Here is a 21,437-nt window from a genome sequence, read left to right on the forward strand (position 1 = left end):
TTGACCAACTTAAACACAAAATGTCATGGCTTATGCTGAAAGGCTAACTGCAATTTTGCAGGATAAAATTAATTTGTTTAATTAAGTATGGGATCCATGAATCAGATACCTGACAAATGTCCCCCGCACAATCACAAACCAGGACCCTTCTTGAAGGGCTGGTCAAGAGTGTTGAGCCCTCCCCCTTTCCTTAGGGATCTTCTACTCCCTTTCTTCTTTCGGCAAGTTACTAACCTAAATAATGTGGTCTGGATGAACTCCCAAGACAGGGGAAGCCAGACTCCCCAATAGATGGAAGGGGCACTGGTATTTTCCAAGGGGTGGGCCATATTCCAAGGCCTAGGTTACAGAGCATGCACATGGCCATAGGCTATATCATATGAGGACCAGAGTGGAAGAACCACAGTAGGATAGCTTATATACACCAGAAGCACTAGAACAAATAGGGTACAGTCTATATCAGTATAGGTTTATTGGTCTCGAAAACTTGAGAGGTAGACTGTGTGCATTTTATATGTATGATGTACTGTAGCTACTGTGCAAGGCTCAATGTATTGACAAGATCTTTGTTATTATTCTAGGAAATCTTTAATAAACATCATTGAAAATACTGACAACTACTTACAAAGCCATCCACAATTTAGCCCCCAGCTAAAACTAGCCTAGTCTCTAAATACCAACCTACTCGTTCTCTTTGTTAACCTTCTGCTCTCTGGTCACCTATTCCCATGATTGCCTCCAAGAATTTTCCAAAGTCTCTCCAATCCTATGGAATGCGTTACCCTAGTCTGTCCGCTTATCTCCTACTCTATTAGCTTTTAGACAATCCCTGAAAACCTCTCTTCAGAGAAGCCTACCCGACCCACACCTATTCAACTGTATTTTCATTTTTTCCATTGGCTCACCCCCCACGGTTATTACATTTGTTTCCACTTGACCTTCCCTCTTAGATTGTAATCTCTAACGAGCAGGGCCCTCTGATTGCTCCTGTATTGATGTATTGTAAGTGTACTGTCTGCCCCAACGTAACGAGCTGCACAAATTGCTGCCGCTATATAAATCCAGTATAATACTACTACTATGAAGGGTGTAAAGTTATACGTAGTGTACACACTGTTCAGTGTTGGAACAACACATACAATTTAAAAAAAGGACACAACAAAAGCTGGCTATAAATGGGTCGGAATAAAAAAAAATATAAAATCAGCACACATATTCCTCCATCCATACAAATGAGGTGGATAGTGTATTCCCACAACCCACAACCCACAACCCCCCCCCCCCCCCCCCCAGGACACTGAACAGTCGATTTTGGTTTAGAAAAGGCAGCGACACTAACAAATTCGTCAGGTCCCTGATGAAACAGACAAATCGATATGTTTATGGCCAGCTTTAGTGATCAGTAGAAAATAAATTGCTTTCCTTCAGTAACCTTTAAAACTGAAAGCATGAGATAACCTTTGAGGGTCTATGTAATATACAGATATATCTTAATTTCAATGACTGAACAGGTTTAAAAAAAAAAAACAAAAACAAACCTACAGGTAGATATCTGTCCCCAATTACAAACATAAGTTCCAATCACACCAAATAGCTTTTTGACTTGTGCTGCACAGACTCGCATGACAAGGGAAACCATATCATTAACAGTGCCTGTTCACATCCATTGAATTGGGCATGATGCAATTTTGGAAAAGGTTCCTGCTCTACATTTAGTGCGAGTTGGCCACACAGAATATGAAAAATTACAATCAAGTCACATCGAAGTTGCACTATATAATCACATTAAAAATAATTTCTAAATACTACACATTAGTGTGAACTGAAGCTTAGAGACAACCAAAATTTCAGGAAAATAAGTGGTTTGACTTACCTTCCTCGGGTGCTGAACTCTCAGCAGAGCTATCTTTTCCAGAGCTGCCAGAAGAGGCTCCCTTGCTGGTAAGCTTCCTTGTTCCCCCTTTCTTATCCAAACCCTTGCCAGACTTGAGCTTTCTCTTGTTTTTTGATCCCCCAACAGTCCACTGAAAGACAAAAGTTGAAATCATCCAAAACTATCATTCTATAAAAAGACTAGAAAATATGTCAGGCATACTTCTACATATTGAATAATTTTGGTGGGTAACTAGGAGAGCAGTGCAGAGAGTAGGATACCGTGAAGTATGTGTCAGAGAAGAGTTCAGACAGTATGGCATGGTGTATGTGCAGAAGAACAGTGTAGAGCAGGGATATGCAATTAGTGGACCTCCAGCTGTTGCCAAACTACAAGTCCCATCATAACTCTGAGTGTCAGGCCGCGTACACACGGGCGGACTGTTCGCCCAACTTTGTTTGTCAAACAGTTTCGGCAAACAGTCCGCTCAAAATTAGCATGGACGGACATGGCCACACACGGCACTTTTTTGAGCGGACTGTTTACCAAACAGTTCGCTCAACTTTTGAAATGAACGGACTCGCCCACGTAAGGCGGAGGCAAATCCGCCCATTTCGAGCGCGTGTACAGGTAGGCGGGGCCCGCGAAGGAGACGTCGCGGGCTCCGCCGCCTGGAATGGACTTAAAGGGGAACCCCAACGCCGAAAAAAATCGGCGTGGGGGTTCCCCCAAAGTCCACAACAGACCCTTGTCCGAGCACGCAACCGGCCGGCCAGGAAAGGGGGGCGAGCGAGCGCGCCCCCCCCTCCTGAGCCGTACCAGGCCGCGTGCCCTCAACATGGGGGGGTGCCTTGGGGAAGGGGGGGCCGCGCGCCCCCCCCCACCCCAAAGCACCTTGTCCCCATGTTGATGAGGACAAGGGCCTCTTCCCGACAACCCTGGCCGTTGGTTGTCGGGGTCTGCGGGCGGGGGGCTTATCGGAATCCGGGAGCCCCCTTTAAGAAGGGGGCCCCCGGATACCGGCCCCCCACCCTATGTGAATGAGTATGGGGTACAATGTACCCCTACCCATTCACCTGTGAAATAAAGTACAAAAAAAAAACACAACACAGAGAAAAAATATTTTATTGCACAGCTCCGGGGGTCTTCCGTCTTCGGGGGTCTTCTCGCCGGACTCCTCCGCTATCTTCGTGTAGCTCTTTTACTAGCGGAGGAGCCCGGCTTTCTTCCTCCCCGCCGCCGGCCTCTTCTCCCGACTTCGGGGGTCTTGTCCCCCTCTTCGGTTCTTCTGCCGGGCCACCGCGCCTTCTTGTAGCTCTTTTGCAGGCGGTGGCCCGGTCTTCTGTCGCCGCTGCCTTCCGTTCTTCTGTCGCCGCCTTCGGTTCTTCTGCCGGGCCACCGCGCCTTCTTGTAGCTCTTTTACAGGCGGTGGCCCGGTCTTCTGTCGCCGCTGTCGCCGTCGCCGCCTTCCGTTCTTCTTCTTCTTCTTCTTCCCCAGGAGATGTTGACACGTCGCTCTCTCCGGCCGGAATGCCAGAGCCGCGCTGTGCGGTCACTTATATAGTGACAATGGGGCGGTGTCACATGGTATATGTCACATGGGTTGGTCACATGGTGACCCCGCCCCCTTACGATGTCATAGTCCCCATGTGACATCAACCCATGTGACCAACCCATGTGACAGCTCCCTCTCCGACCTGTCTACCCACCAACCCAAGTAGGACAGCGCTTTAAACCCAGTGTACATCTGGTAAGCGCTATAGCATAATTGTGCTGTTTTAGTATACCCTTCCTGTACTGTTGAGTGCGGACAACCCTTAATTTCCCTCTCCCCCTGGGGTTGAGGTGCCCGGCCTCTTTTTCCCCTTACCTTTCCTTCCATTTGCCCTTCCTTTCTCCCCCTTAGTTCCCGCCATCCATTACCTACCCAAAACCTACCTTGGTTCAACTTTCTTTGCTTTTCTCTGACGTCCCCCTCCCCCCCCCCCCCGAGGAGCGATGGCAGGAGAAGAACAAGAAGAACAAGAAGAAGAACAAGAAGAAGAACAAGAAGAAGAACAAGAAGAAGAACAAGAAGAAGAACAAGAAGAAGAACAAGAAGAAGAACAAGAACGGAAGGCGGCGGCGGCGGCGACGACAGCGGCGACAGAAGACCGGGCCACCGCCTGTAAAAGAGCTACAAGAAGGCGCGGTGGCCCGGCAGAAGAACCGAAGAGGGGGACAAGACCCCCGAAGTCGGGAGAAGAGGCCGGCGGCGGGGAGGAAGAAAGCCGGGCTCCTCCGCTAGTAAAAGAGCTACACGAAGATAGCGGAGGAGTCCGGCGAGAAGACCCCCGAAGACGGAAGACCCCCGGAGCTGTGCAATAAAATATTTTTTCTCTGTGTTGTGTTTTTTTTTGTACTTTATTTCACAGGTGAATGGGTAGGGGTACATTGTACCCCATACTCATTCACATAGGGTGGGGGGCCGGTATCCGGGGGCCCCCTTCTTAAAGGGGGCTCCCGGATTCCGATAAGCCCCCCGCCCGCAGACCCCGACAACCAACGGCCAGGGTTGTCGGGAAGAGGCCCTTGTCCTCATCAACATGGGGACAAGGTGCTTTGGGGTGGGGGGGGGGGCGCGCGGCCCCCCCCTTCCCCAAGGCACCCCCCCATGTTGAGGGCACGCGGCCTGGTACGGCTCAGGAGGGGGGGCGCGCTCGCTTGCCCCCCTTTCCTGGCCGGCCGGGTAGCGTGCTCGGACAAGGGTCTGTTGTGGACTTTGGGGGAACCCCCACGCCGATTTTTTTCGGCGTTGGGGTTCCCCTTTAAGCCCATTCCAGGCGGCGGAGCCCGCGACGTCTCCGTCGCGGGCCCCGCCTACCTCGAAATGAGCAGACTTTCCTCCGAGCGGGAACAGTTTGCTCATTTCGAAAGTAGCCTACACACGGGCGGACTGTTCGCTCAAACACAGTTTCAGCGGACAGTTTTTCGGAATTTCCGAAAGACTTTGTCCGTCAAACTGTCCGCTGAAACTATCCGCTGAAAGCCCACACACGAGCGGACTGTCCGCCCAAACACTGTTCAGCGGACAAGGTTGGGCGAACAGTCCGCCCGTGTGTACGCGGCCTCATGCTTGCGGCCATCAGTCTTGCTATGCCTCATGGGACTTTTAGTTCTGCAACAGCTGGAGGTCCGCTAATTGCATATCCATGGTAGAGGCTAGAGAGGTTAGCAGTATGATGGTGGACAGTAAAGCCGGCGATACTGTTCAAATCTTTGTCGGTTCAGCAAGGAACGTCAGTTTCAAACCATCAATGGGCAGGCTGATTGTACCCAAGTCCATCCATCGACTGACTTAGAGGCAATCAGCACGTCAGATTTTTCATGCCATTATTGCCATGGGCTAAAGCCACTAGCAATAATCACTGGGTTCTCTGGGCAAGAACGGTCCCCCAATGTCCCCCCACCCCACGGAGAACAAAAATACTCAGTGGGAGGGATTCCCCCATCAACACAGTCAATCTGTCTTTTGGGAATCTCAATAGCGAACTTGTGGTTGCAAAGAAAACTGCATCATCTACGGCTGGCTTTAGTGAAGGAGAGTGTGGATAAAGATAGCGAGGGAAATGTGTCAGTGCGGAAATATGGAGTTCAGAGAGGTATGTGCATGTGTGCAAGGAGGTCAGGCAGCTGAGGAGGAATGTCTGTCTGAGTAAATGGGGAGGAATGTGCCAGAATTTACTGCGCTTCCAAATATATTCCACTGTATTGTTTTTTAAACAGGACATCACTGGCCAATCGAGAGTAAAAGGTGGGGAAAGTGGGATCACAGAAGGTTCAGAGGAAGAAGTAGTTTGAGAAAATGCTTCTGATGGCAGAATCGCCTGTGGAAAAATAAGGGGAGCTTAAAGAGGAAGTAAACACTGATTTTTGTTGTCTGCAAAGTAAAAACATAATGGGCGAGTATGCATCACATACTAGCCCATTAGGTGTTACTTATGTGTCCGTTTCTGCTTATACACTTAGCAATGACATTACTCTGAAGTTAGGAATCATTTCACTGCCATTTCACCCCCATCACCCACCCTCCCTGCCAGCTGCAGTCTCTTGCTAACCACCTGGTGATTGATTGGGCTATAGAACGATTATTCCTCTAGTTCTTACTTGGCATTTGTGCATTAATGGTGGATTCATCAGACTGCAGCAATAGGTCCAGACCTGTGGTATATGTTGGTTTTATGTATGTCTTGTGAGTCTGGTCTGTCTATAGCCATTTAAGCTTAATTTGATTTTGTGGGTTGATTTTCTCTTCATGAATTGCACTTTTTTCTACCAATTTAAAAAATTGTAAAAAAAATAAAAAAATAAAAATTGAACTATTTATTGCTTTCAATAGTAACCTCTTTGTGACCCAAGTCTGTTGGATCACACTTTTTCTTTACCTGCAAATGAAGCCCATGATGTCCCCACTGGTGACCATGTCCATCTTCACGTCTCTTCCTTCTGGGGCCATGGACTCCGGCTCTGTGACTGGCCAGGGTCGCACATCACACCCGGGCTTGCACAGGGGAGCCGATGGCACAGGCCCTTTAGAAAAGGCACGATCATGCCCTTTCTTCAGTGTGCATGCGCTGATGACATTGGAGTGTGTGTAATTATATATACACACACATACATATATATATATATATATATATATATATATACACATATACACACCACCTACAGGTAAGCCTTATTAGGGGCCAACCTGTAGGTATTATTTAACCCTCCCTTACCGTCTAACCATCAAGTAGAAGTTTTTAAGCAGTTGATTTTGAAGGATTTAAAATGACCTAAGAAGAATTTATGCCCTAAAGATATTAAGGAAGGGATAAGAGCGCTTGAAGAAAGAAAGGATGCAGTAATTCGTCCTGCGGACAAGGGTGGGGGGGGGGGGGGGTGGAGTAGTGGTCCTAGATAAAAACTTTTATCACTCACAGCTTAGTACTATGTTGTCAGATGAACAAACATATGTACAGCTAGAGAAGGATACCACTAAAGAATACAAAACTGATTTGTTTAACCACTTCCCGACCAGCGCACGACGATGTACGCCGACAGAATGGCACGGGCAGGCATATTGGCGTACATGTACGTCCAATATTCGTTGCCGCCGTGCCATCGGGAGCGCGCTCCCGCGCTGGTCGGGACCCCCGTGAGTCCGGTCGCAGGACCCGCGGACTCGATCGCCGCGGGCATCCCCGCGATCGTCTCACGGAGCGGCCGAATGGAGGAAATGCTGTATAAACAACATTTTCCCATTCTGCCTAGCAACTAGTGACGCTGATCTCTGCTCCATGTGATTGGAGCAGAGATCAGTGTACACTAAATGACAGCCCAACCCCCCCACAGTTAGTAACACACCCCTAGGAACACTTAACCCCTACACTGCCACCCACTGGTTAACCCTTTCACTGCCAGTGTCATTTACACAGGAATCACTGCATTTATATAGCAGTGATTACTGTATAAATGACAATGGTCCCAAAAATGTGTCAAAAATGTCCGATGGGTCCCCCACAATGTCGCAGTCACAATAAAAATCGCAGATCGCCGCCATTACTAGTAAAAAAAAAATTATAAAAAATTAATAAAAATACTATAAAACTATCCCTATTTTGTAACCGCTATAACTTTTGTGCAAACCAATCAATAATCGCTTATTGCGATTTTTTTTACCAAAAATATGTAGAAGAATACGTATCGGCCTAAACTGAGGGAAAAAAATGTTTTTTTATATATATTTTGGGGGATATTTATTATTACAAAAAGTAAAAAATAATGCGTTTTTTTCAAAATTATCGCTCTATTTTTGTTTATAGCGCAAAAAATAAAAACCGCAGGGGTGATCAAATACCACCAAAAGAAAGCTCTATTTGTGGGGAAAAAAAGGACGTTAATTTTGTTTGGGAGCCACGTCGCACGACCGCGCAATTGTCAGTTAAAGCGACGCAGTGCCGAATCGCAAAAAGTGGTCTGGTCTTTGACCAGCAAATTGGTCCGGTCTGAAAGTGGTTAATTTAATTGATTACGGTTACTACATGCGGATTTTGACTAAAAGGGAGAAATCCTTTTTGATGCCCAGTTTCAGTAAGATCCCCACCATCTACACATTACCAAAAGTTCACAAAAACTCGACTGAACCCCCAGCAAGGCCAATTGTAAATGGGATCAATTCAGTAACATCTAGGATAGGGCAATATTTGGATCATTTCCTCCAAATGAAGGATCTGAAATCTTTCTTGTCACTGCCGATGTATCGTCTCTTTATACGATCATCCAGCATGAGGATGCCTTATTGGCATTAAACTGGGCGTTTTGCCAAAGAGAAGATCTCCCTTTCATCCAGAAAGTTTTTGAACATTAGAGTATTGCCTTTCACATAACCATTTCTGGTACGATGGAAAATTTTATAGCCAGAAAAAAAGCATAGCAATGGGCGCAAAATTCGCACCGAGCCTCGCCAATCTCTTTATGAGCCAGTGGGAGGATAGGCGGATCTTCGGTGACCGTCGGCAGGAGTTAATATTTTACCAATGGTACATTGATCATTTATTCTTCATCTGGCAAGGGTCCGAGGAATCCCTGAAGTCCTACTCTGAATGGTTAAACACAAATGTGAATAATATTAAGCTCGAGTTTAATTGGAGCAATGAGACAATTCACTTTTTAGATCCAACAATAATGAAAGGACGTGATACTCTATCAACTAAGGCTTTTAAGCCAACTGATAGGAATAGTTATATCCCCATCTATAGTGGTCATCACCCTTTATGGTTGCGTAATATTCCTAAGGGGCAGTTTTTGCGTATCCGCAGAAATTGTTCCTCTGATGACGACTTTAACACAAGCCCAATTGATTAAAAACGTTTCAGGAGAAAGGGTATTCATCTGAACGTCTATATCTGACTTTAGAGACCCCCCCCCAAGAAACCTGCTTACAATCAAAGTTGAAAGATCCAGAAACTAAAACATGAATGGGGCTTTATTAGTACCCTGCATGGGCAATATAAGGACGTAGAAGCCATAGTTCGAAAGCACTGGGAGATTCTGAAGCTCGATCGAGCATTAAAGGATGTGATTCCACAAACTCCCCAGTTTATATTATAGACGGAATCCATTCTTTGGAGATAAGATTGTCAAGAAAGTACTAGATCCGCCCTCCCGCCCACATATGTTTTGGGATCGGGCAGGCTTTTTTGCCTGCCGCAGATATAAATCGTGTAAAACAGGTTCAAACTCATTTGAAGGGTATTGATCAATTTACATCCACAGCAAATGGTCAGGGTTTTCCAAATAAAAGAGTTTATTACATGCATGACTACACATGTCGTGTACGCTCTAGAGTGCCCTTGCAGGCTTATGTATGTAGGACTAAAAACCCTGGCAAAAAGTTTCCGAACATTTATAATATTTTAATAGGATATAAAGATCATAGTGTCTCTTTACATTTTAGACAAACGCATAACAGGGACCCGAGTGGTCTTCAATTTTGGGGTATTGATAGGATTTACCCAGCTTGGAGGGGCAGTAATATTGTAAGCGAGTTGTCCAAGAGTGAGGCGGAGTGAATTTTTTTGACCAATACCCTAAATCCTAATGGTATGAACATTGAACTTGATCTCAACTGCTTTACAAGTGATTACTAATATGGCCCCTCTAATATATACTATAAAAATATCTTTGAATATAGTCTTGACGGCAATGAATATATAATACCCTATAAATATATTAAAAATTAAATATTTGGAGATTAGTGAGTTCATAGCATAAAGGATCCCTCCTCAATATAGCACTGATGATAATTAAATTTTTTTTTTTTCCCCATAATGAAAGATGGAAGAATACTGGTGACCAACTTTTTATTTTTTATTTATTTCTCATTTTTTATTCTATTTTTTATCACTAGTTTTCAAGTGATGACATAAGATGTTGCTTTGTTGAATTGGTCAGAGAACAGCTAAGTGACATTATTCCTATAAATGTTCTATACTAATTGTTTTTACATTTAAATTTGATTTGTCAGGTTGTATACAATTTTAATGATGATTTGTGTATTTCGTGCATATTAATTCCGGATTTAAAGCACTTTAGTTTTGTTATATGTACAAATTTAAAAATACTTTTGCATGTAATTATGTCCATCCAGCGGAGGTGCATTGCACTGGATTGTTGGTGTTTGTCTAATACCAGCGCTAACACGAGTCAGCGCTGTAGTGCTGATGATTCCTTGATGCACCTTTTTTTACTAATACCAAGCTGGAATACATGCACGATTAGCTGAAGGTCAGTTGGGTGGTCTAATTTGTGTCGTTTATTGGTATTAAACTTTTTTTTTTATCCTTTTCTATCATTTTAGAAAGGATTGCTATTGCCAGCATTTCAGCGCAATCCATGTACCACGGATGAAGTCTTTTATATATCTTGTATATATTTTTATATTGTTGGGTCTACGGTATAGGTACATATTGGATGCATATATGTGCAGTCATTGGTGGGGAGGGTGGCCGGGGGAGTCATCCGTCGTCTGTCCTTCTCGCTGTGTATTAAGAACTTGCTGCTGTTCAGTGTCGTGGTTTGAACGCTGGTCTTCCCGGGACTCACTAATAACGCCGGTGTTCATTACAACTTACGATCCGGGTTATGGTGAGATGAGACTAAGCGTTACCAATGACGTGTGATTACATATGACTATTCAATCAGCCATAATGTACGTAGGATTTTAATGTGTGGATGTTGTTGCTTATTAAACCGGTTGCATCTTCTGATTTTTTTCATATGATAAACACCTATGAAATTGAGTGTGGTGAGAGCTTTCCTGGAGGCATCTTTTTGGAATACCTGCATTGACCCATATTAAGAGTGACCTTTGAAGTGTTTATAACTAACCCTTTTTGGGGTAAGTGCATTGCCATCGGGAGCAACACAGAGCACGAGGGTCCTTCTATAAGATAGTGGTGTGGTGAACTTAGGGATCTTTTCTTTCTTGCATGGGAACTGTGTGAAGCACCTTTTTTTACACTCAAAGAGTCTGCACATTATTGAGACATATGAACTTCCTATCTTCATTCCTTGATACTTTGATTTAGTATGATTATTTATTTAGCACCGTCAATATAGTAGCTCTGTTAAGTACTGCGTTCTGAATATGTGTTACTATATATTTGTATTGAAATGTAGTGTGATGATGATTTTTCGGTGATCGGTTCTCTTTAGCGAGATATCTAGTAGAAATCTCGCCGCCGAAAATGCCCTTTTCTGCAATTTTCCAAAAGGAAAAAACGGCCAATAATGGAGCTGAAAATGGGCATGGTTGGGGGCGGAGCACCTCCCCTGCCCCTGGTGCCACCCATCATGGGGGGTGTATAGTACAGGAGAGCCGCCTCCACCACCTGGCTGAATAAAGCACCGGGAACCTCACAGCTTTAAATTTCAATAGCTGTGTGTTCCCCCGGGGAACTCTGATAGACAGATCACCCGTCCCATGATTGGACGGGTGATCTGTCTATCAAAGTGCCCGGACAAGGGGGAGGGGCTGTATGTGACAGTGCGTGACAGGGAACACAGCTATTGAAATTAAAGCAGTGATGTTCCCGGCGCTCTATTCAACCAGGCGGCTCTCCTCTCACTTCCCTGCACTGGGGGCAACACTGGCTGCACTTATCTCCTGTACCATGTCGCCAGTCTATGACCATCTCTTGTATAGCAATATTTTTTTTAAACAATCATTTTCGGTATCGGTCAGTTTCGGTATCGGTTTTAGCGTATTTTTCATTTTCGGTATTGGTTTTGGCACCAAAAGACCCAGAACACCCCTAATATCTAGGGTCTACAATACCCTGTGCTCCACTGAATGTAATAAAGTGCAGATCGCATTGCATTACATTTTGTACCAGCCATACTAGCAGGGGAAACGGACAGGGGGACCTGTAAGTGATGTCAAACATGTTGCTTCCAAGCCAGCAACAAGAAGGGCAGAAGAGTGGACCGCCCAGCTCACCTTCCCCCCTTCTTGACAGCACCAGGATATGCCAGTCCAGGGCCTACAGATGGGCAGACAAAGCCTGGGTTACGGTTGTGCTGGATAACTTTCACACCTCCAGGTAACCTTCCTCCACCATGTGTGGTAGGGGAAGGTTACAGTGTCTTGAGGTGTTAAAGTAATCCACCGGACTGTTTTCATCTGAGGAAGGAAAAAAAAAAAAAAAAAAAAAAAAAAAAAAAAAAAAACAGGAATTACCCATTTCTCCTTTCAGAACATATGTAATATTTTGGGAGTTTTATATAATCTAAAAGGTCTAGAATATATAAAAACAACCACGCTTAGGCAAAGGGCAATAGGTATGCAGCCTACCCTGCTAGGTCCCCCCAAAAGGGACTAGAATGTTAAAAAAATAAATAAATAAATTACATACACAATATAAATATATATACACACACAATATAAATATATACACACACACACACACACACACACACACACACACACACACACACACACATATATATATATATATATACATATATATATATATATATATATATATATATATATATATATACACACATATATATTCTGGTGCTCCCTATATAGCGAGAAACTGCAGTCCTATCAAATAGTGATGTGGCCAAAGCAAATAAATGTGACAAAGTCTGAAAGGCAACAAAGAAAGTACTAAGTTGCCTTACAGAGTGGTAAACTCATTCGTTGCTACAATGTACATGTGTCATAAGTGTACCATAGCAAATATTAACAATGTGATAAGCCGTGATATTCATACAGTGCCAGAAGTAACACCAATAAATCACAATAAAAAAAAAAAAAAAAAAAAATTTGCAAAATGTGCAAATTGTTAAAGTGTTTTCCATAGATATATTAATTTGTGGTCACTATTAATATTCTGCACATAGCACATTATTAGAGTTGATCTCACAGGAATATTTTGCTATTTGCACATTCATGGAATTCAGTGTTTCTTTGAAGATATACGTTTAGCAGGTGGGTTGATTGATAATAAGCACATTTGCACTTTAATTGGATGTCAAGTTTGGCATTCAGTTAGTGCGGTGGGGGCTTTTTCCTCTGTAGATATTAGTGATTGTTCATATTTTAGCAATTTTGCACAATACTTGCACATTGTTTATATTGTTTGCACAGCACTTTAGCAGTTTGTTTGTTTACATAATTTTTTGCACAATATATTGCATATTTACACAGGAATTAATATAGCTTAACCACCTTCAGACCGGACCATTTTGCTGGTAAATGACCAGAGGTCTTTTTACAATTTGGCACTGCGCTGCTTTAACTGGTAATTGCGCGGTCATGAAATGTTGTACCCAAACAAAATTTGCGTCCTTTTCTTCCCACAAATAGAGCTTTCTTTTGATGGTATTTGATTGCCTCTGCGATTTTTATTTTTTGCGATATAAACGTAAAAAGACCGCAAATTTTGAAAAAAAATGATATTTTCTACTTTTTGTTATTAGAAAAATCCAATAAACTCAATTTTAGTCATACATTTAGGCCAAAATGTATTCAGCCACGTCTTTGGTAAAAAAAAAGTCAATAATTGTATATTTATTGGTTTGCGCAAAAGTTGTCACATCTACAAACTAATGTACGTTTTCTGGAATTTATGCAGCTTTTAGTTTACGACTGCCTATCTCATTTCTTGAGGTGCTAAAATGGCAGGGCAGTACAAAACCCCCCCAAATGACCCCATTTTGGAAAGTAGACACCCTAAGGAAATTGATAAGAGGCATGTTGAGCCCATTGAATATTTTATTTTTTTGCCTCAAGCGATTGAATAATGACAAAAAATATTTTTTTTTTTTTTACACAAAGTTGTCACTAAATGATATATTGCTCACACATGCTATGGGCATATGTGAAATGACACCCCAAAATAAATTCTGCTGCTTCTCCTGAGTACGGGGATACCACATATGTGGGACTTTTTGGGAGCCTAGCCGCGTACGGGGCCCCGAAAACCAAGCACCGCCTTCAGGCTTTCTAAGGGCGTTACAGTTTTGAAGGCCATAAAATGCCAAGATGGCACAACCCCCCCCCCCCCCCCCCCAAATGACCCCATTTTGGAAAGTAGACACCCCTAAATTTAGGGGTACACTAGTGAGACTAGGTAATAAATGGCGGGTGCCCTGAAACTATAAAAAAAAAAAACTAACCAACCAGCGTCACCTGTAACAGTTATATGGTGATCACTGGTGAAAGGGTTAACTAGGGGGCAATCAGGGGGCTTTATGCGGTAGTATATGGGGGTCCCTGGCGCTATAAAAAGCTGCGGCGAACCTAAATACCTACCTGCCTAACTAGCGTCACCTGTGACACTAATACAGTGATCAGAAAAACGATCGCTTATTAGGCTGGGTTCACACTGGAGCGATGTGGGAACGCCACGAATGCGCGGCGGGTTCCCGCATCACATGCCTCCCGGCGGCAGTTCACACTGCCCTATGCGAACTGCTGGGAGTGTCAGTGAAATGTTAATGACACCCCCAGATCAGTTCGCATATCGCAGTGCGATCTGCAAACTCGGATCGCATGGTGTGAACACCCATGCGATCCGATTCTGCTGCGGACCAAAAAAAGGGTCCCGTGCGAGTTTGCGGCGGGTGCGACACGAATTCAGCCATACTATCTGTATGGCTGAACTCGAATCGCACAGAGATCGGATATGATTTGCACTGCAGTGCGAATCACATCCGTTCTCATAAACCGCTGCAATGTGAACCCAGCCTTAGTGACACTGGCGACGGGGGGTGATCACGGGGTTAAACCTTTATTGGGGGGTTAGGGGGGTACCTTAGAACTAAAGGGGGCTAACCCTAACTGCCCTAACAGTTATTACAGTCACAAATGACACCCGCCGGGTGATCAGGGGGTTAAACCTTTATTAGGTAATAAATGGCGGGTGCCCTGAAACTATAAAAAAATAACTAACCAACCAGCGTCACCTGTAACAGTTATATGGTGATCACTGGTGAAAGGGTTAACTAGGGGGAAATCAGGGGGCTTTATGCGGTAGTATATGGGGGTCCCTGGCGCTATAAAAAGCTGCGGCGAACCTAAATACCTACCTGCCTAACTAGCGTCACCTGTGACACTAATACAGCGATCAGAAAAATGATCGCTTATTAGGCTGGGTTCACACTGGAGTGATGCGGGAACGCCATGAATCCGCGGCGGGTTCCCGCAACGCATGCCTCCCGGCGGCAGTTCACACTTCCCTATGCGAACTGCTGGGAGTGTCAGTGAAATGTTAATGACACCCCCAGATCAGTTCGCATATCGCAGTGCGATCTGCAAACTCGGATCACATGGTGTGAACACCCATGCGATCCGATTCTGCTGCGGGCCAAAAAAAGGGTCCCGTGCGAATTTGCGGCGGGTGCGACACAAATTCAGCCAGCCATACTATCTGTATGGCTGAACTCGAATCGCACAGAGATCGGATGTGATTTGCACTGCAGTGCGGTGCGAATCACATTCGTTCTCATAAACCGCTGCAATGTGAACCCAGCCTTAGTGACACTGGCGAGGGGGGGGTGATCACGGGGTTAAACCTTTATTGGGGGGGTTAGGGGGGCACATTAGAACTAAAGGGGGCTAACCCTAACTGCCCTAACAGTTATTACAGTCACAAATGACACCAATGCAAAAAAAAAAAAAAAGCAATTGGTGTCACTGTGACTGGGGGGGCAGGGGGGGTGTGAGTGTGCCTGGCATGTTCTACTGTGTAGTGTAGTGCTTGTGCAACTCACCGATGCTCTCTCGGTGCCGGAACGAAAAATACCGACACGGAGGAGAGAATACATCACTTCCTCTCCTGTGTTTACATTACAGGAGAGGAAGTGATGTCACGGGACATTTTCATTCGTCGGGAGCGATCGCGAGGGGATGGCCATGAATGAATGGCCATCCCCTCGTCCGGGATCGCTCCCGAACGAATACCGACCGCCGCAGGCACCGGGCGGGGGCCCGACCGGGCCCCCGACCCGCGGGCAGGCAAGGACGTACATGTAAGCCCTTATGCCTGCCCGTGCCATTATGTCGACGTACATCGTCGTGCGGCGGTCGGCAAGTGGTTAACACATATTGCTAAAATAGCCCCAGATATTGTAGGCTTTGAGTTTGTATGCAGACATTGAGTTAGAAAGTTGACCAGAGCGCACCATTCGATATAACAATAATTTTAAAGTGACAGAACACTGACATGGTTGCAGCCTAGTCATTTAGGTTTTTTCTATTCATTTGTTCTATTCATTCTTGTAATTTATCTCTACATATTTGCCAGTGCTAAGGCTTATTTACATTGAATATGGTTGTGGAGTAACACTAACAGCGTGCGTTTCAGCTGCACTCCACAGACACCCACAGCCGCTATCGTACCTGGAAGTGACGTCAGTACGTGGTAATGCCTTGTGTACGTTTCGTTCGTGAACGTCTGAAGCACTTACAAACTAAACATACGCGTAAGCCGTTATCACGTACTGACGTCACTTCCTGGTACGACAGCGGCTGTGGAACCAAGCTGAAATGCACGCTGTTAGCGTTACTCTACAACCCTAGAAGCCAACTATGCTTGTCCCGTAGATGTAGATCAGGTTTTTTTTTTTTTTTTTTTTTTTTACACTTTTTATCTTTATTTGTGGAAAACCTGCTTTTACCATTTTTTTCATGGATTTCTTTTTACTATTTTTGTTAGCACTTTATCCACTACAGCCCCGGACCAATAAACACCTTAAGGACCAGAGGTCTTTTTCCAATTTCGCACGGCGCTGCTTTAACTGGTAATTGCGTGGTCATGCAATATTGCACCCAAACAAAATTTGCGTCCTTTTCTTCCCACAAATAGAGCTCTCTTGATGGTATTTGATTGCCTCTGCGATTTTTATTTTTTGCGATATAAATGGAAAAAGAGCGAAAATTTAGAAAAAAAATTTCTTATTTTTGTTATAAGAAAAATCCAATAAACTAAATTTTAGTCATACATTAAGGGCAAAATTTATTCAGCCACATGTCTTTAGTAAAAAAAATGTCAATAAGCGTATATTTTTTGGTTTGCACAAAAGTTATAGCGTCTACAAACTAGAGTACATTTTCTGGAATTTACACAGCTTTTAATTTATGACTGCCTATCTCATTTCTTGAGGTGCTAAAATGGCAGGGCAGTACAAACCCCCCCCCCCCCCCAACCCCAAATGACCCCATTTTGGAAAGCAGACACCCCAAGGAAATTGCTGATGGGTATGTTGAGCCCATTGAATATTTTTTTTTTCGTCCTAAGGGATTGAATAATGACAAAAAAAATAAAAAATTACAAAAAGTTGTCACTAAATGATATATTGCTCACACATGCCATGGTTATATGTGGAATTGCACCCCAAAATATATTCCGCTACTTCTCCCGAGTACGGGGATACCACATGTGTGGGACTTTTTGGGAATCTAGTCGGCTCACGGCACCCCGAAAACCAATCACCACCTTCAGGATTTCTAAGGGTGCAAATTTTTGATTTAACTCCTCACTACCTATCACAGTTTCGAAGGCCATAAAATGCCAAAATAGCACAAAACCCCCCAAAATGACCCCATTTTGGAAAGTAGACACCCCAAGCTATTTACTGAGAGGCATGTTGAGTCCATGGAATATTTTATATTTTGCCACAAGTTGCGGGAATATTACAAACTTTTTTTTTTTTTTTTGCACACAGTTGTCACTAAATGATATATTGCTCACACATGCTATGGGCATAAGTCAAATTACACCCCAAAATAAATTCTGCTGCTTCTCCCGAGTACGGGGATACCACATGTGGGGGACTTTTTGGGAGCCTAGCCACGTACGGGACCCCGAAAACCAAGCACTGCCTTCCGGATTTAAATATAAAATGCTACCAAAAAAACTGTTAGCGATGGCAGGGATCAGGCCTGACTCTGCAATCGCTGCAGTTATGTGTTTAGTGTTTTGTAAGTGACAGTGATCGATCGATACTGCACTTGGGTGGGCTGGGCAGAGGGGCAAAACGCAGGTGCTAGCAGGTATCTGGGCTGATCCCGCTAACAATGCGTTTTTTTGGAACCCTGAACTGCTGGGGACGCTAGTATAGATCTGATCAGATCAGATATTGATCTGTTCAGATTCTATACCACTACAGGAGGTTTATGCTTTGCGTGTGGGTGTTAGCGGTACTGGCACTAACCTAGCGCTGCCTGGGGCGACGCAGACCCTGACCCTAAAACCTAATTGATATCACCCGCCGGGTGATCAGGGGGTTAAACCTTTATTGGGTAATAAAGGGTGGGTGCCCTGATGCTATAAAAAGCAAACTAACCAGAGTCACCCGTAACACTTATACGGTGATCAGTGGTGAAAGGGTTAACTAGGGGCAATCAGGGGGTTCAAATTTTTATTAGGTAGTATATGGGGGTACCTAACGCTATAAAAACCTGGCGGTGAACCTAAAAAAAAACAAAAAAAAAAAAAAAAAAAACTAGCTACCTAGCGAGACTAATGCAGCGATCAGAAAAATGAACGCTTAGTGACACTGGCAAAAGGGGGTGAAAGGGTTAACTCTAGTGGCAATCAGGGGGTTAAATCTTTATTGGGGGGTGATAGGGGGCTACCCTGGACCTAACACTAACTGCCCTGACAGTTTTTACTTTTACAACTGACACTGAATGCAGTGATCAGTAAAGAAATTATCAGTGCAATCAGTGACACTGTGACTGGGGGGGGGGGGGGAATCGGGTGGCGATCGAGGGAGGGGGGGGGGGGTTTGTGTACCTATGTGTCAGTGTAGTGTTTTTGTGCACTTTTAGTCTTCTCCTCGTAGTCCAGTCAAAAAGACCGCCCCGAGGAGAATGACATCACTTCCTCATTCCTGTGTAAACAATACACAGTGGGAGGAAGCTTGTCATTGGCCAGGAGCGATCCAGAGGGGGTGGCCAGAAACCAACGGCCATCCCCTCATCATGGATCGCTCCTGGAGCGAACCGGACCACTGTATCCAGCGGGAGGGGGTCCGATCGGACCCCCCACCCGCTGGAAGGCAGGCACGTACATGTACGTGCTTGTGCCTGCCTGTGCCATTGTGATGACGTACAATGGCAATACGGCGGTCCTTAAGTGGTTATACAATATATACTTTTTATAATATTTTTTTTCGAGAAAAACTTTTACTACACTATGAGAGCCCTTACTTTTTCTCGCATGCACACCATTGGCTGCATCGGAGAGTGTTGGGAGAAAGGAGTTGGATGCTACTACAGCTGGGAGATCTGCTCCCTGAGTACATCAGGTGTATCCTAACTGATCTAGGGGCAAGATACCCTTGGATGATCTAGAACAGCTGAATATCAGATGCTTGGGATTATAACATCTGGACACCAACCCTGCAGGGGTTACTACAGCTGGTGAGTGGGGAACCACAAGGGGGAGCACCCAAAGCCACCAATATTTTCCTGTGTTCACTGCAGTAGGAAGTCACTGAGCACTTTATAATCACCAAAGACTTTGAATTTTGGGTGGGTCTCCATGGTTTTGGATGTTATAATCTGGACTTGGTTCATTTATCTCACATTTGCATATATTTTATAATTTATCTACTTTTTTAGTTTTCGTTAATGCGATTTATTGGTGATAGTTCTGACACTGTATGACAGGGCTCGACAAACCCCGGGCTGCAGGTCGCATTTGCGACTAGAATTAGCGACCTGGCGCCTGGGGCAGCACAGCAGGGGGTATCCTGTCTCCTTCCCCCGCCGTGATCGTGTCGGGCCGCCCGGTAATCGAGGCCGCGGCTTTGAGGCCTTCTGCGGTCCTGTTCTTTCTTCTGTAATCTGGCGCCATCTGGTGGTGGTTGTTGGTATGACAGCCAACAATGCTAATGGAGCTTTCACTGCCCACCCATCTCCTCACCTTTACTTAGAATAAAAAAAAAATATATATATATATATATATATATATATATATATATATATATATATATATATATATATATATATATATATATATATATATATATATATATATATATATATAATGTTTAGGAGTTCTAAAAGCCTAGAGAATAAAATGGTGGTCGTTGCAATACTGTCTGTCACATCGTATTTGTGCAGCGGACTTACAAGCGCATTTTTGGGGAAAAAATATTTATTTAATTAAAAAAAAATAAGACAACAGTAAAGTTAGCCCTTTTTTTTTTTTATATTGTGAAAAAGAATGTTACGCCGAGTAAATTGATACCCAACATGTCACGCTTCAAAATTGCGTACGCTCATTGAATGGCAATAAACTTTTAGCCTTTAAAATCTCCATAAGCGTGGTTTTAAAAAAAATACAGGTTGCACGTTTTGGGTTACAGAGGAGGTCTAGGGCTAGAATTATTGCTCTCGCGCTACCAAACGCAGCGATACCTCACGTGTGGTTTGAACAACGCTTTCCTATGCGGGTGCTACTCACGTATGCGTTCGCTTCTGCATGCAAGCTTGGTGGGACAGGGTGCATTTAAAAAAAAAAAAAAAAAAATCTTATTTTTACTTTTCATTTTTTCACGGTTCTTAAAAAAAAAAAAATTGTCACTTTTATTCCTATTACAAGGAATGTAAAACTCACTTGTAATAGAAAAAAGCATGACAGGCCCTCTTAAATGTCAGATCTGGGGTCAGAGAGACCTCAGATCTCATATTTACACTAAAATGCAATTTAAAAAAAAATAAAAAAAAATGTCATTTGAAAATAAATAAAAATAAATATAAATGTCCCTCCAAGAGCTATGGGCAATGACTTGGAGACAGGTGGGGGGGGGGCACGCCATCTTCCCCTCACTCATCTCCATGTCAGGCCAGGGACAGGTCCGGATTGCCGTTACCGACCTGGCTCCTAACTTTTAGCTGGCTCCTAGATTCCAAGCATATTTGTCAAGCCCTGCTGTATGAATATCAGGGCTTATCACATTGTTAATATTTGGTATGTCACACTTATTACACATTTACATTGTAGCAACTGAGTTTAGCCCTCTGTAAGGCGACTTAGTACTTTGCCACTTTTCAGACTTTGTCTATCACATTTATTGGGTTTAGCCACATCGCTATTATATTTAATTGATAGTACTGTCGTTTCACTATATAGGGAGCGCCGGCTTACTCTTTTATATATTTATATTTTTTTAAGGCCTAGAATGATTTGCTTTTAAAAGTGCAAAAAATATTAAAAAAAATAAAAATAAAAAAAAAAACACACACACAAAAATGCTCTGAAAGCGAAAGGGTTAAAAAGGAGAAGTTCACATTCAGGAACATGTTTCACGTGCTACAGCCCTTGCCAAAAGTTTTGATAATGTCACAAAGTCTGCTGCTTCAGTGTTTAGATGTTTCTCAGATTTTACTATGCATTAGGGAGAAAAAACACTTGTGGTGCAACTACCCCCCCCCCCCCCCCCCCTCCCAACCCAGAGCTTTCCAGCAATGAGAACGAGCCCAGCAGCTCTAGCTGCCGACTACGGTCCTCACTGG

At 44.0% G+C, this 21,437-nt stretch overlaps 1 protein-coding gene across 1 annotated transcript in view; it reads right to left on the reverse strand.

Annotated features, from left to right (window-relative positions):
- RTF1 (RTF1 homolog, Paf1/RNA polymerase II complex component) overlaps positions 1-21,437 on the reverse strand; it is a 520,646-nt gene that overhangs the window by 439,722 nt on the left and 59,487 nt on the right. The window contains exon 3 of the mRNA XM_077465048.1: positions 1,874-2,024. Within this exon, the coding sequence (XP_077321174.1) occupies positions 1,874-2,024 (151 nt within the window). The remainder of the gene's footprint in view (positions 1-1,873; positions 2,025-21,437) is intronic.

Source organism: Lithobates pipiens, unplaced genomic scaffold, assembly GCF_037356315.1.
Source record: "Lithobates pipiens isolate NorthernLeopardFrog02 unplaced genomic scaffold, aLitPip1_a1.2 Scaffold_30, whole genome shotgun sequence".
Taxonomy (NCBI): Eukaryota; Metazoa; Chordata; class Amphibia; order Anura; family Ranidae; genus Lithobates; species Lithobates pipiens.